General features: G+C 35.7%; 1 protein-coding gene across 1 annotated transcript in view; it reads left to right on the top strand.

The window, feature by feature from the left end:
• Positions 1-1,621: 1,621 nt before the first annotated feature.
• Positions 1,622-16,978, top strand: part of LOC118857835 (serotriflin-like) — a 54,881-nt gene continuing 39,524 nt past the window's right edge. Inside the window, exon 1 of the mRNA XM_036768338.1 lies at positions 1,622-1,765. Coding sequence (XP_036624233.1) covers positions 1,622-1,765 — 144 coding nt within the window. The remainder of the gene's footprint in view (positions 1,766-16,978) is intronic.

Consider the following 16,978-nt stretch of genomic DNA (forward strand, 5'->3'; position numbering starts at 1 on the left):
ATTTTGGTGGTCCCCTTTTATCTTTCAAATCAAATAAAGCACAATATTATGAAATAAGAAATCTAACAAAGGCACTTATGTAAATTTAAGAAATGGTCTATTTTCTAAATAATGAATGGATGTAGCCAAAGAGCAGTTAATTTACCTTATCTTCACTAAGAGGATTAAGATTGTTACCTAACACAGCTTCAAAGAAAAGGTCAGTAATTATTTTTGCAGATGAAAGGGAGTCAGTGACCTGAGATCATACAAGAAGTTGTGGTAGAAATAAAATACACTTCTTATGGTCCTTTCAGGGTTCTTTCTTTCAGACCAGGGCACTATAGTTTTTCCTCTGACCATAAACATGATTCTAGGAGTTACTCAAAAGGAAGAGTGACCAGTGTAGACACATATAATTTATTTCCTTATAAGAAACCTGACTCAGGCTCAAACCAAAGTGAAAAACATGATTCCAGTTTATGAAAAATAAAGTAGAAAATTTCCTTACTTTAAACAGTTTAAACTAATTATAATTTGAATATACCCTAATTGCCCACAAACCTAACAGAAACAAAAATCTTTTGTAACTTTTATTTAAATCAACTTATTAATCAAAAAAAAGATAATTTTCATATCTGATCTAGGACATGAAGTAAGAGCATTCAACAGGCTGTCAATCTGAGTCATATACAAGTTACTTTTCTTTTTAAGTCTATAAAATTTAAACATGTAATTTTCAAAGTGTGCTGCTTTTCTGTTCTGTGGACAGACTGCATTCTCTTCTCTTCTGTGTATTCATTCATGCTTCAGTGACCATCTTTTCATATTTTTCTTCATGTTGGTAACATTATCCTATTCTCAACATTATCACTATTCTCTTCCTCCTACTCTCATTTTGATCTTTAATTCTAATAGATCTGGGTGATTTTTATTCAAGATTTCTTAGAATGTTGTATCTAAATTTTGTTGTTGTGACTTCCAAGTAGTCCAATTATTCTTAGATTTTCTGACTTTGACCTCTTTTCTAGATTAATTGTTTTTGATGTGGGCTACCATACTTTTTTTCAGTATTTCGATTTTATTCCAATATTTCTTATTGTTTCATAAAAATTAACTTCTGCTTAGCTCATTCTAGTTTTCAAGGCATATTGCCTTGTAATGGTAATCAGGGCAGGATTTTTTGCTGTTCTTCTCTTTTTGGATGCTAAGGTTATCAAATGCCTTTAATGAGTCTGGCCTTTGTTTGAATGGCACAGTCGGCAGGATCTGCAGATTAAAAGGAAAGTATGGAGATTTGGGTTACTGAGTTTGTGGTTGGATGTGTCCCAGTTACTGGGTTGCTCTCTACACTTGTGGTGGCTGTGGTTCTGTGGAGCCCCAGGAGCAGCAGAGGCCTGAAAGAAAGCAGGCAAGTGGCAGTGATGGGAGTGGTATTCTGGGAGCTCAGAGCAGGGGCCCTGGGAGATAACCTCTTCTTCCCCATCCCTACCCCTCTAGCACTCCAGAGGAGACAAGCCAGAGTAGAGTCTGTGGGGAAAAAAGAGGCTTGTGGGAGTTGGGGATGGCCAGAGCCAGGGTTTGAGTGGATTAGCCTGGCTCTGGACTGTGCTGGAAGGGTGAATTTCCTGAGATTGTAAATATGTGGAGCTTTGAAACAGGAGCAGAGAATAGCCTGCATACAGACTTGACAGAAGCCATTGGTGAGGTGAGAGAACAAGTGGACAGTGGCCAACATACTGACCCAGCCACAGCAGAGGACAGCCTGCATGAGAACTTTGGAAAGGTGAGATGGAAAGTGGTGAGGTGCCTTCAAGACAACTTTGTTGAGTTGAGAGCAAAGGTGGAGAACCACCTACACGGGGATTCTGGCAGAAGCCAGGAGTGCCCAACAGGAGCTGGATGACCAGGAATCCAGGAGCTTGGAGTTCAGCCCTGGGGTAATATGGAAACTTTGCAGCAAGGTGCTGAATGGGCTTTTTTGCCTCCTTCTCTGGTGGGTGGGTGGAGTTGACTATGTTGGGTGGGAGTAAGTGCCATAGACCCCCAGGACCCTACTCTGTTGGCTTTGTTGCTCAGCTGCCCCTCAGAACTTGGAAGCAGGGTGGTGGAACAGTGTGGGGCAAAGGATACATCCCCAAGAGAACATTATTGGACTTTTTGTTGGTGTTGGGACTTTGCTAATACCTGAGGGTGCCAGAAGGAAGACTGTAAGGGCAGTGTGGGGAGAAGGACACACCCTCAAGAAAGACTTTACTTCTACACTCTATGTTGATGGAGGAAACTGTGATGTGCTGTGACCTAGGGGTGGCTGGTATCTGTATTGTGGACAAGTATTTTGGGGTATGATACTGAATGATATGCTTTGTTATACTTTACTTCCCTGAATGTGATTGCAATGTATAGTGCTTCTATTTGTTCCAGGATCCATGGTCATTTAGATTTTCTAAGGCCAAGGATCCTGGAAGGTGGATTATGTAATGGTAATCAGGGAAGGATTTTTTGTGGTTCTCCTCTTTTGGGATGCTAATGCTATCAAGTGCCTTTAATGAGTCTGGCCTTTGTTTAAATGGGGAAGGTAAAGTGGGATCTTTTTTGTCTTGGAGTGTTTCTCAGCACTAAAATAACTGGAAGTCATTGATTTCTATATTATGTGGTTCTGGTGGTTGAGGAACTTTCCCACACCCTAAATGTTAACTTGGCTCCATCCCTCAAGGTCCTGAATGGGGTGTATATCCTGGAAGGTTAACAGTTGACTTTTTGGGGTACACTCATTGAAAGAATGATGAGACTCCAGGAAAGCCATTGAAACAGTCTCCCCCTCCAGCTTTGATAATCCAGATGTTGGTGCTTCTCTGGTAACTATGTGTTGCTATGGATAGACTGGTTTGTGTTATTTGCTCTGTGTATAATGTATGCTTGTAATTTCTGTTTGCATTTGCCCTGAAGTTCAGGGGGCTGATTTTTTCCCCCTGAACTAAGTGAATGATATATGTATGTTTAATTAAACTGAGATTGTTAACCCCTTAAAGTTGCTTTCCTTAGAAAAGCAGATCACAGACGTTCTGTGTGCTGCTATTATCGGTCTTACACAGCCACAGTAGCTGCTAGCAATGTTGTTGTTACATATCTACATAGGGTTTTTCACATTCTGTACCAAATGATTTATTTTATTTCCTTGTTTCTTCATTAGAGATTTCATTTCTTTCACTTATCTTTCCTCTAGAGATTTCACTTCTAATATAGTTTTGAAAGATGTGCTTCATTGATTCCCAGAATTCTAATGGACTTCATAACTAAGCTATGTTTTGTTTCATGTTCTGTTTTTCAGAGTTAGTCTCTTCTAAATTTGTGTCTTGACTCTCCCTGATCCATAATTTTTCTTTATCATTTGTACCTTATTATATTGAATCATTTTTCCAGTCCTCAATTGAGACTTTGTATTGTGACTGAGTCCCATAATTGGGATAATTATCAACTTCTATAGATAATATTGAGTCTGCCTTTGGATCTCCTCTATATTATTTAAGGTCTTTTCATTTAGAGTTGTCTTCTTCAAGTATCTCCAGTACATCTCAGATAATGACCTAGGACTTTTTATTCCCTTAAACTCTCTGACCTCTTAGTCTGTTTTCTCCCTTTCTGTTCTGAGCTTTGTTAACTCCTAATCCTCATTTGGGATATATGTGATACAGCTGCAGATTTTCCTCTGGTTAGAGCACCAGTATCCCTAGTTCCACACAGGGTGAAAGAAGTCCCTGTTAATTCAAAGCAACTGACTTTTAGTCTCATTCTCTCTGGCCCATGCTCTTTCCTTTATTTGAACTGCTATAGACTTCACTCCCAGCTCAGGAATTGGAACATTTTCCAACCCAGCTGCTGAATTAGTCCCACAATACTACAGGATCACCCTTTGTCTGAGTTCTTTGTCCAAGTACCCAGTTTCAGTTCCCAGCTCTTGTCTCTGTGTTGGAAGGATCAGTGACCCACTTCAGTTCCAATACAGTTTTGATCTCTATCTAGCCCTTGTCTATGAGAAGGCCCTTTGACTGTGGTCTGTAGTCAGAGCAAAAAGATTCATGATGTCCTGTGGTCTATTTTCCCTGATGCAGTTACATGGGTTCAGTTCACTGTCTTGGTCCATTAGCTAAAAGATTTTGTTCAGCATGATCCTTCTTGGATGGACCCCCGTTCCCAGTTTCTGCAGGCTTCTACCTATCTCACAGTGCCAATATGGGAAGAAAAGGCCTTTGGATTTTCTTACAACTTCCCAGTCTGATGCTCTTCCTCAATCTTCACTGGAATAGTTGTACTACAGAGATAGGCTAGACGATTTTATTTCATTCTGTCTTCTTTACCAGAATTTTTTTCAAAATGTCATAATATGGATGTATCTCTCAAGCTTGAGAAGAAGAAATTAAAAATTACATTTAGAGAAAAGATCAATTTAGACTTTTCTAAAAAGAACAATGAACGAAGCATTAGGAAGACTTAAAAAAAAAACTTTCGTCAAATTGAATCCATTATTTTTCCTGCTTGTAACATATGACTTCCAGAGGAATAATGATGGTAGGAAATGTTCCAATTTCCCAAGTAAGTATAGGGTGATATTCCTGACTTGGATCTGAAGATCCAAATAACCAACACCCCACATCACCTAATCTTTCTTGCTGTTATTGTTGACACTGTTAAGTAGATCTTTGCTGAGATCAAATAGCACCTTGCATAACTGCAAAGTGACAAACCCAGAAATGTGATCTCTTTTTTTATAGGGTTGTGGCACAGAGATACTCTTCAAGCACTCTGGATCTCTTTAATGACATTAAACCTTCTTTACCTGAGAACTGACATATAATGAGGTCAGGGGATTGCATTCTTTTTTTTTAATTCGTAGAGCTATCTCATACTAGAATGCATATGTATCTTCATGTATCATATCATCCAGCTGTAACTTGTCATCATAAAATTCAATGTGAGAAGGTGGAAATAAGAGAATGGTACAAAACCAGACTCAGCATTTGAAAGAATCAAGAACTTATCTGTATCTGTATACATACATATAAATATACACATACATTTGTACATATACACACATATATACATACATACATGCAGTTAATGCCCAAAGATTGGAGATTATGTCAACGAGAACAGAAAAGCAGAACAGTAGGGACCCTCTGCTGTCTTTATTCTTTTATTTCTGTTCTTTCAGGTACAAAGTCTAAATCCCTCTGAAACTATGAATTAGCCTTCTTCTAGTGTGTTTCTTGCTTTATATTTGGCATCTTTACTTTCTTTACTTATCCTGGTTAGTTTCTGAGGTTGCTACAACTCTCATGAGTAAATCAGTAGGATTTTATATATGTGAGATAATAATGAAAGAATATTTGAAGTGAGGAAATAATTATTTCTTTCTACACCCAAAAGTTAATAATGAATACTATCCACAGAATGTGCTATTCACTTTTCCTTGAGGATTTTTGGAAACTTGATATTATGTTGAAATTGTTTCCAATAAGGTATTTTGGTTTGGCTTTCCCATTTGAAAGAACTGATGATAACTGAATGAAAGCTAAGCAGTAAAATTTGAATTAAATTGCAAAAAAAAGAAAAAAAAGAATCATTCCCATTTTCATTGGTTTTAAATTGCATGGTTTTTTAAAGCTATACTATTAATTTATATAATACGTGGATGTATATATGTATGCATGCATATATGTTAACTGCCCTTAAAATAAGCAAATTTTCTTCCTTTGAGAGTTAACATAAGTAGTGGAAACAAATAAAATTTCTTAGGAACTTATCGTAGCAAATAAAGTAGTTGGACAATCAAGCTGATTAATGACTTTTCTGTTATTGTAAAATAATAAGATAGATTTCCTTCATGCCTCATACTCTAAGTCTGAAGGAAATTCCAAAAGAAGACATCCAGAAATAATTTATGTTATGGGAGATGAGAAGTATGAAGGGGAAATGTGTTTGCAGTATTTTCTAATACTCTATATTTTGGGATATTTACTCTTATTTGATTCAATTTAATCCAAAAGGTGTTTATGAAGTGCCTACTACATACAAGGCACTTCTCTATGTGCTGGGGATACAAAGTCAAAAATGAAGCAATTTGTTCAAATAATAAGCCTACATTATAGTAGGGGGAACAATATTCACACTGAAAGATAAATACAAGAACATAAAAAATTATATGGAGTAGGGAGCATATAGAACAGTGAGGAAAGACTGTGCAGGAGTTGGAACTTAACCTTAGGTGTCAAGAACTTAACACTGAAGACAGCTAGAGGTTCCAAGAACTCTACGTGTGGAGGAAAAATAGTCGAGGCATGTGGGGGGGGGAGGGGTGTGAGGCAGAGGATAAATGGCCATATATGCAGAGTATCACATAAATCAGTTTTGCCAGAAAATAGAGGGCATAAGTAGAAAAATTTTACGTGTGTGTGTGTTTGTGTGTGGTGTGTATGTCTGTGTATCTTATCTCTAGACATTCCCCAAACCCATATTGTAGTAAGAGATTGATTTCCAAGAGAGGTAATCTCTTTTCTATCTCTTATTGTTCAAATTTAGGGGGTAACCATAACCCTGCTTATGGGATGTTTCTAAAGCTATTAACTAAAGCTCAACTTCATGGTTCGTTTACTTTGCACATCACTAATTCTTAGTAATTTGGAAGGGTCCTCCTTCGGAGAGGCTATTGAAAAACTTTTATAGTATTTTTTTTAATTACTCATATTTTTTGACCACCTCTTTACTGGAGCAGAGCTGCAATTTTTTTTAAATTGATATCAATATCTTATATATTGTGTAAGACAGACAAAGACCTTTCATATAAAGCTTTTATCTCCTTTTTAAAAATTTTAATTTTGTTGATTTTTTATGTAAAACCTGTAAACTTTATATAATTAAGGTAATTGATTTTGTGTTTATAAGTTCTTTTACATTATTACTGATGTAAATGTTTTCCCTGCCATGGTATTAAAATGTTAAAGCCTGTTATTTGATACTAATTTTAATGTTTTTATATTTATATAATTTATATATTTGGTATTATTATTGTATAAGATATAACATGTAGAATTAAAGTACTTCCCATCAGTCTACTTTCCAATCTTCCAAAAAGATCTTACTAAATATGAAGTCACTTAACTATTAATTTCTGTTCTGAGGTTAATTCAACACTAGACTATTGGGTGTATTTGTTTCTTAATTATGAACTTGCTTATGTGTTCTATATTTCTTGTGTATTTATCTAGCTTTAAAAAACATACTATTGGAAGATAACACTATGTCAAATAATAATTGAGACAATTTTTACTTAGAGAATCCTAGAGAATCAAGTAAAAAACTACTTGAAATGATAAACAACTTTAGGAAAGTTGCAGGATATAAAATAAATCCACATAAATCCTTGGCATTCCTATACATTACTACCAAAGCCCAACAGCAAGAGATAGAAAGAGAAATTCCATTTAAAGTTACTGTAGACACTATAAAATACTTGGGAGTCTATCTGCCAAGACAAACTAGGGCCTATATGAACATAATTATGAAACACTTTTCATGTGAATAAAGTCAGATCTAAACAAATGGAAAAATATCAATTGCTCATGGTTAGGCTGAGCTAATATAATACAAATGACAATTTTACCTAAATTAATCTATCTATTCAGTGTCATACCAATTGAACTACCAAAAAGTTATTTTACAGAGCTGGATGAAATAATAACAAAATTCATCTGGAAGAGCAAGAGGTCTAGAATATCTAGGGAATTAATGAAAAGAAATTCTAGGAAAGGTGGCCTAGCCATACAAGATACTAAACTGTACTATAAAGCAGCAGTCATCAAAACTACTTGGTACTGGCTAAGAAACAGTTTTGGATCAGTGGAACACAAGACACAGTAGTCAACGACTATAGCAATTTACTCTTTGATAAACCCAAAGAATTTAGCTTCTGGGCTACGAATTCACTATTTCACAAAAACTGGTGTGAAAATTGGAAAATGGTAGGGCAGAGACTGGGCATAGACCAATATCTTAGCCCATATACCAAAATAAAGTCAAAATAGGTTCATGATTTAGGAATAAAGGCTGATACTATAAGCAATTTGGGAAAGCAAGGAATAGTTTACCTATCAGATTTATGGAAAAGAAAAGAATTCATGACACAAGAAGAGATAGAGAGCATTACAAAATGCAAAATGGATAACTTTTATTATGTTAAATTGAAAAGTTTTGGTATAAACAAACCAATGCAACCAAGATTAGGAGTGAAGCAGAAAATTTGGAGAAAATCTTTCCAACTAGTGTCTCTGATAAAGGCCTCACATCTAAAATATACAGGGAACTGAGTCCAATTTATAGGAATACAAGTCATTCCCCAATTGAGAAATGGTCAAAGGATATGAACAGGCAGTTTTCAGAGGAAGAAATTAAAGATGTCTATAGGCATATGAAAAGATGCTTGAAACCACTACTGCTTAGAGAAATGCAAATCAAAATAGCTCTTAGGTACCACATCTCTCCTGTTAGATTAGCTAAAATGACAAAACAGGAAAATGATAAATGCTGGAGAGGATGTGGAAAAATTGGAACACTGTTGCATTGCTGGTGGAGTGGTGAACTGACTCAGCCATTCTGGAGAGCAATTTGGAACTATGCCCAAAGGGCTATAAAAATGTTCATACCCTTTGACCCAGCAATACCACTTCTAGGGTTGTATCCCAAAGAGATCACACAAGTGGGAAAAGGACCCATATGTACAAAAATATTTATAGCAGATCTTTTTGTAGTAGCAAAGAATTGGAAATCAAGGGGATGCCCATCAATTGGGGAATGGCTGAACAAGCTGTGGTATATGAAGGCAATGGAATACTATTGTGCGATAAGAAATGGGGATGATACAGACTTCATAATTACCTGGAAAAATCTACATGATATAATGCTGAGCAAGTGGAGCAGAACCAGGAGAACATTATACACAACAACAGATTTATGGATTCTGTGATGACTAACCCTGACAGACTTCGCTCTTCTCAGCAATAGGAGGTGCAAAGACAATTCCAAAGGACTCATGATGGAGAGAGCTATCTACATCCAGAGAAAGAGCTATGGAGTCTGAATGCAGATTGAGGCACACTGTATGCTCTCCTTTTTTTTCCTCCCTTTGTTCTCTTTTCTCTTTTGTTTGTTTTTGGGTTTTTTTTTTTTGGTTTTGTTTCTTCTTTCTCTTGATTCATTCCATTGGTCATAATTCTTCTTTACAACTTGACTACAGTGTAAATAAGTTCAATGGGAAGTTATATGTAGAAGATATATCTGATTCCATGTTATCTTCGGGGGTGGGGGGTAAGAAAATCAGCAATGCACAATTATGTGGAACTGAGTGTTGTAAACTAAAAATAAAAAATCTTAAATATAAAAAAGAAATAAAATAAATAAAAAGATACAATTGGCATTCTTGCTTCACTTCTGATATTATTTGGAAAGTTTTCTATTCATCTCTGGTCTTTTCATCAGGAATGCTTGAAAATCCTCTATTTCATTAAATATCCATTGTTTCCCTGAAGGATTATACTCAGTTTTGCTTGGTAGGTGATTCTTGGTTGCAGTTCTGGCCCCTTTGTGCTCCAGAATGTCATATTGCAAGCCCTCTGCTTCTTTAATGTAAGAACTGATAAATCTTTTGTGGTCCTGTCTGTGGCTTCATTATATTTTAATTGTTTCTTTATGACTACTTGTAATATTATCTCCTTGACCTGGGAACTCTGGACTCCAGCTATAACAATCCTGGGAGTTTTCATTTTGAGATATCTCTCAGTGGATTTTTAAAATTTCTATTTTACCATCTAGATTGAAGATATGGGGCTGATTTCTTTTGTAATTTCTTGAAATATGATGTTTAGGATCTTTTTATCATGGTTTGCAAGTAGTGTAATTATTCTTAAATTATCTCTTTGTGATAAATTTTTCAGGTAAGTTTTTAAATGAAATATCTCATATTTTCTTCTATTTTTCCATTGTTTTGATTCTGTTTTATTGTTTCTCTATGTCTCATGAAGTTGTTAGTGTCCACTTGCCCAATTCTAATTTTTAAGGAATTATTTTCTTCAGCGAGCTTTTGTACTTCTTTTTCCATTTGGCCAATTGTGCTTTTTAAGGAATTCTATTCAGTGAATTTTTGTGCCTTTATTTCTGTTTTTTAAGGTGTTATTTTCTTTGTGCCTCTTTTAACCAATCTGTTAATTCCATTTTCATCATTTTACTTCATTACTCCCATTTCTTTTCCAAAATTTCATCTACCACTCTTATCTTTAACTCCTGTGGGAATTCTTGCTTGCCTTGGGCCTAGTTAATATTTTCCTTTGAGATTTTGCCCGTAACTGTCTCCTTCTAAGTTGATATCTAGGTCTTCCCTGCCAACATAGTAGCTTTTATATATTCAAGTTTTGTTTGTTGTTGTTGTTATTGTTTGTTCATTCTTTCAGACTATTTCTACATTTTGAACCTTATGCTGAAACTATCTTCTGCTATACTGTTCAAGTTGGGAGCCACTGTACTGAAATTCAGGTTTTTTTACACTGTTAATTTCAGAGCTAACTCTGGAGGTCTGCATGTTATCAGTGCTTCCTAGTGACATTATCCAGAGAAAGGTGTGATAAATGCTCTCCTTCTCCATGCTCTATTTTCTAACCAGGAAGGGGCTTTGCTCTTCTGAAGCAAGAAGTACTAGCACTTCTCTTATCCCTGAAACTGTGATCTGGGCTACTGCTCCCTTGCGTTAGTTCACAAACTCTCCCCTCCACCCTGGAACTGTGATCTAGAACTACATGTAAACTATACAGTTGCCAGTCAGTGCCAGGTCCCCTTTAATCTCTTTCTGAACAGTTCCCTGCAATCTTTTTCAACACCACTACTGTATAAAGGCTGAGAGTTTCCAAAGCTACTGCCATTGTTCTGACTGTCTCCAAGGCCCATGGCTGGTACTCCTGCTGTGCTCTAAACCTGAACCTACTTCTGTGTTATGTAACTTCTCCTAAGGACTTCCTATTTTGTCTTATCCTGGATAAATATCTCCCTTTAACCTTCTCTTGGCTCTTCTCCAAAATTTCATTCAAGGCACTATTTTAAAGTTGTTTGGAGAGGAATATTGCCAGAGTGAAGCTGGCTCCTGGCCTGTACTCTGCTATCTTTGCTCCAAGTCAGTGATCATTTTAAAAAGTCATTTTCTGTTGTTTACATGATTCATTTTTAACTCATTCATTTATTTGCAATTATGCTTCATGTAGTTCTTGTTGTTCATACTTCACTTACTAGCTATTTTTTGTCAAAATCTGTATAGCATGTGGTTAACATTTCTGCTTTTGGGCATTTATTTATGAGTTCTTTTTCACACTATCACATGATGAATTTTCATAAAGATGCCTTAATGTTCAACAACAATAGCAAGAGTTATACTTCTTTAGGTTCTTATTCAGTAATTACTAAAGATCTATTATATCTTTTTTTGATAATTGTTTTCAGCTCCTCAAATTCTTTCTTATTTGTCTTTCTTTTTGACTAACTCTAAAAGAAGAATAATAAAGTAATTTGTGATTATTATCTTTCTTATTTTTCTAATTTTATAATTAAGTTAGCTTTTCCCCCTGTAGTCTTAAGATGCTTTGTCATTTGGTACGTACATATTTAATACTAGTATTACCACTCAATCTGTGTGTCTTTACACCTAATAAACTTCCCTTCTTCCTTCTTTGGGCTGTTTCTAACCTTAATACTGTTTGTTTGAGGTCATTTTCATTCATCCTCTCTATTGTCCCACCAAACAATAGATAAGAGAACATAATGAAATGCAAAATGGATTATTTTGATTACATTAAATTGAAAACTTTTTGCACAAACAGAGCCAAAGCAACCAAGATTAGAAGGGAAGCAGAAAGATGTTAAACTTTTTTTTACAGCCAGCGTCTCTGATAAAGAGCTCATTTCTAAAATAGAGAGAGAACTGTGTCAAATTTATAAGAATACAAGTCATTCCAAAATTTATAAATGGTCAAAAGATTTGAACAACCAGTTTTCAGAGGAAGAAGTTAAGGCTATCTATGGTTATAAAAAAAATGTTCTAAATCACTATTGATTAGGGAAATGCAAATCAAAATGATTCTGAGGTATGACATTACACCTATCAGATTGGCTAACATGACAAAACAGATGATAAATGTTGGAGAAGATGTGGGGAAATTGGAACACTAATGTATTGTTGGTGGAGTTGTGAACTGATCCAACTATTCTGTACAGCAATATTGAATTATGGCCAAAGGGCTATAAAATTGTGCATACCCTTTGACCCAGCAATGCCACTTATAGGTGTGTATCCCAAAGAAATCATAAAAATGGGAAAAAGATTCACATGTACAAAAATATTTATAGCAGCTCTTTTTGTGGTTTCAAAGAATTGGAAAATGAGGGAACATCCATCATTTAGGGAATGGCTGAACAAGTTGTGGTATATGAATTTAATGGGATACTATTGTGCTAAAAGAAATGATGAGCAGGCAGACTTCAGAAAAATCTGGAAAGACTTATATGAGCTGATGCTGACTGAAATGAGCAGAACCATTGTACACAGTAACAGCCACATTGTATGATGACTGACTTTGATAGACTTTGCTCTTCTCAGCAATAAGGATCTAAGACAACTGCAAAAGATTCATGATGGAAAATGCTAACCACATCTGGAGAAAGAACTTTGGAGTCTGAATGCAATGAAAGTACACTATTTGCTCTCCTTTTTAATTTTGTTGTTTTGTTTTGTTTCTTCTTTCTTGTGGTTCCTCCCATTAGTTCTAAATCTTCTTTATATCAGGACGAAAATGTTTAGTTTCAAAATTTAGAAGTTTTAAAATTTAGAAAATATGTTTAACATGAATGTGTAAGTATAGCCTATATCAGATTGCAGATGTCTTGTGGAGGGGGGAGGAGAGGAAGAGGGAGAAAATTTAAAACTCAAAATCTTATGGAGGTGAATGTAGAAAACTAAAAATAAATACATTCATTATATCAAAACAATTTAGTTCATCAAAATAATTTCTCATATTGATCATGTCTAAATTTCTATATATCTTTCTGATATATAAAATTTATCATTTCTCTGGCAAGAAGTGGGTGGTATCTTCAGTCCTTTTGACTATTGCTTTATTGACTAATCAGAGTATTAAAGTCTTTCAAAGTTTTTGTTCTCTATACAGTTGTTTCTGTGTAAATTGTTCTAGTTCTATTCTCTTCATTCAACAACAGATCACAGAAGTCTCTCAGTACCTCTGAAATGTCACTTCATTATTTGTTAATAAACAATAAGATTCCATTCTATCTATATTCAGCAATGTCCTAATTAGTGACAATAGTGAGTTCCCTGAAGTGGTTGAACTGTCTGAATCTGAGCTGCATGGTTCCATTGAGCTTAAACCAATCATGGTATTTCATGCATTTTTTTTTACTTGGAATAGTGCAAATTTGACAATATGTAATCCCTTTAAGGAATTCATTATTCTCATTGATTCAGACATAGCTGCTGCTAGCTACCAGTTTTGACTACTAAGAAAAGAGTTTCTATACAAAAATTTTGTACATAAGTTTCCTTTTCCTTTCTCCTTGATCTCTTTGTGGTATATTGTTTTTGACATGTATCATAAATACTGTTTCTTTCTCCCTTTCTGGGGTATCTATTTGGGACACTCAAAGGCAGAGTTTATCATTCTTTTCATTTCAATAACCCTTAGACTAAGTGGCACTCCCTAGGGACTTGTTTCCTACTTTCAACATGTAATCAAAGTTTGCCAGGCAGTCCTTTTGAGTTATTTAAATATTTATCTTTGTTGTTTCTTTTTTCTGCTTTCTTTGAATTTCAAAGATTATATCAGTTTGGTTTTCTCTCTAAGAATGCTTGGTAATCATCCATGCTGTTTTAAAAGTCCATTTTTCACGTAGGATTATTTTTGGTAGGAGAGGAAATCAAAATATTTAGATTGTCTCTTTGAGAGAGCACTGTTTTCTGGAATACTCTTGTTAGTTCCCTATTGCCTTTGTTTGGCTGCTAAAGTCCTTCAGGGTCTGACTTCAACCTATCTTTCCAGCCTAAATATGCAGAGCACCCTTCTATAGTCTAAGACCTCAGCCAATAAACCTATCTTCATACAATATTCAATCTCAGTCCTTTTCAACTGTCTTTCCCCCTTTCCTAGAAAAAAATAACGCTTCACATCTAATATTTAGAGTCTCTTGTTTTCTTAAAAACTCTACTCAAAGACTAGGTTCTATATGAAATTTTTTTTCTGATCCTCCTAACTTCTAATACTGTTTCCGCAAAATTGTCTTGCATTTATTTTGTGTAGTTTAAAAATTTACTTATGTTTACTTCTCATCTCCAATACACTGGAGGCTCCATGGGAGCAAAGGTAGTTCTCTTTTTACATTTGAATCTTCGGTATTTAACACAATGTCTGCTACATAGAATAGCTTAATAAACATTTGTTGTTGATTGATTGAGATCGCTAGTCCCTTAACAGAGATCAAGGCTTTTTGGCTTCATGTTCTTTAGAGAATCATAGAACAATAAAAATGGAAGAGACATTGAAAATCATCTAGGCCATCCTCCTTCATTTTAACAAAGAGGAATCTGAGTCCCACAGCGGATTAAATATCTTGCTGAACATCACAAAGCAAGGTAAACTCAGAGCTAATATTAGATCCACATTTCCAGAACTTTTTCCACCACCCCACACTTTGAATTTCCTGTAGAAATCAGTGGCTTATCAAGACTTCTGGTTTTTCTGGTACTCCAAATATTCAGTTGGTTCTACGATCTTTTTGTGAGTATTCTCTCCAGCAATAAAGATTGCAACCTAATCTACACCTGCCCATCCAGCATGACTCTTGTCCATGTCATCCCATAAATTCATCCATCCAAACAATTACTCATGAAAGATTAGGTATTATATGAGATTCTATGGGACATTCAATCACTAAACAAACATTTATAAAGAACTTACTATGTGATAGCCATGATACTAAGAACTTAGGATATAAAGAAGGCAAAAGACAATCCTTGTCCTAGAGGAGATTATAATCTAATGGTTTTTTAGGGGGAGACAACACAAAAATAACTATATGCAAACCAGCAATATACAGGATAAATAAGAAATCTACAGAGGGAAGGTACTAGAATTAAAAGGGATTGGGAATGGTTTCCTGTAAAATGTGGGGTTGTAGCCGGCTCTTGAAGGCAGCCAGAGAAACCAGGTAATGAATATCAAGAGGGAGAACATTCCATGCATGAGAAACAGCCAGCCACTGATACTGTCCGGAATCAGGAGGTGGAGCATCTTTTCTGGGAAAATAGCAAGGATGCCAGGGCCACTGAATTGAAGAGCATGTAATAGAGAGATGAGGGTGGGTGACATGTAAGTTAACTGGAAATGTATGTGGTAGGGCTACGAAGGACTTTGAAAATCAAATTGCGGAGTTTATATTTGATCCTGAAGATCATACAGGGCCATTAGAGTTAAGTAAGTGAGGGTGGAGTGACATGGTTGGACCTATGCTTTAGGAAAATCATTTTAGGAGCTAAGTAGAGAGGAGAGTCAGTTGTTGTATGATTCGGTTGATTATGATCACAAACAGAAGTCCAAAGACACAGTAGCTGCATTATTTCCAATGGTTGAATGAATACATTAAACTTTTTTCCCCTGAAAAGACTTCACACAGACTGAACGGAACAATTGTTAGATAGGAATTAAAATGATAGAAAGGGAAACAGAAGTTAAAAGATACATTTTGACCATCCCACAGTTCTGCACAGGAGCTATCCTCTAGTCAGTTATAATCAGTGTACCTTCCCCTACAATAATTTAATAATCAAGGGAAAAAATAAACTTCTCTATTACTATTGATAGCCATTCTCCCAGTCACTCAGGCCTACAAAATTGATATCATTCTCACCTCCTCACTTTCAGTCACCCCACATTACAAATGTACTGCCAAACCTTGTTTCAACTTTCCCATCTCTAATCTATCTTTTCTTCTGTCTACTTACACAGCAACCATGCTAATTCAGACCTTCTTGGTCTCTCACTTGCACTATGGCAATAGAACCAAAAGCATATGAATAATTCATACGTGAAGTAACTGGGACTCAGACTGTCCTAAGGTTGTACAAGGAGTAACTGGCTGAGCTAGGATTTGAAGTCAGGATCTTAAACTCCAGATCAAGAGTGGTTTCCACCGTACCATGCAGCCTCTATGTCCTATCATAACTTCCTTATACAGGGGTTCACAAAAGTAGATAGAACAATTTTCCATGCTTCATTCAACTTCAGTTAACTCTTTCAATTCCTCTAAGCAACATGTCAATGAACAGTACAACTGAGTGCCATTCCCTTGTCATTGTTAATTCTTGAAATTCTTTGCATACAATTTTTAGAAAAAAAACTGTTGCTACTTGTGACTTGACTCTTATTTTAAATAGACAATAAATTTCAAATTAACTGATGTACAAAGCCCATATGTGCACACACATTCTTTCCCCACCCCCGGATATTAATGTATTTTTTCCTTCATATGATTCTTACCATGGTGTCTCAGAATGTTGTATCAATTGATTTGTGAATTTCCAAAGTGCAGAGATTCTTCCCACTGTTATAGAAAATAACTGGTCTACAGTTTATTGTCTTGGTATATTATTTGATACTCTGAGAGGTGGAGGGCCTAACCCATCTTCTTGCAGCTAGTACGGGACAGGAGTGCTCCATATATATGTAAGTATATGCAACCAAAATCCCACCTTCTACAAGAAGACTTCCCCAACTCCTCTTAATTCTAGTGTCTTCCCTCTGTTGCCCTGCCCTCCACTTATCCTAAATATAGCTTGCTTTGTATATATTTGTTTTCATGTTCTTTCCTCCATTAGACTGTAAGCTACTTTAGGGCAGGGATG

The sequence above is a fragment of the Trichosurus vulpecula genome, chromosome 7 (genome assembly GCF_011100635.1).
Source record: "Trichosurus vulpecula isolate mTriVul1 chromosome 7, mTriVul1.pri, whole genome shotgun sequence".
Lineage (NCBI taxonomy): Eukaryota > Metazoa > Chordata > Mammalia > Diprotodontia > Phalangeridae > Trichosurus > Trichosurus vulpecula.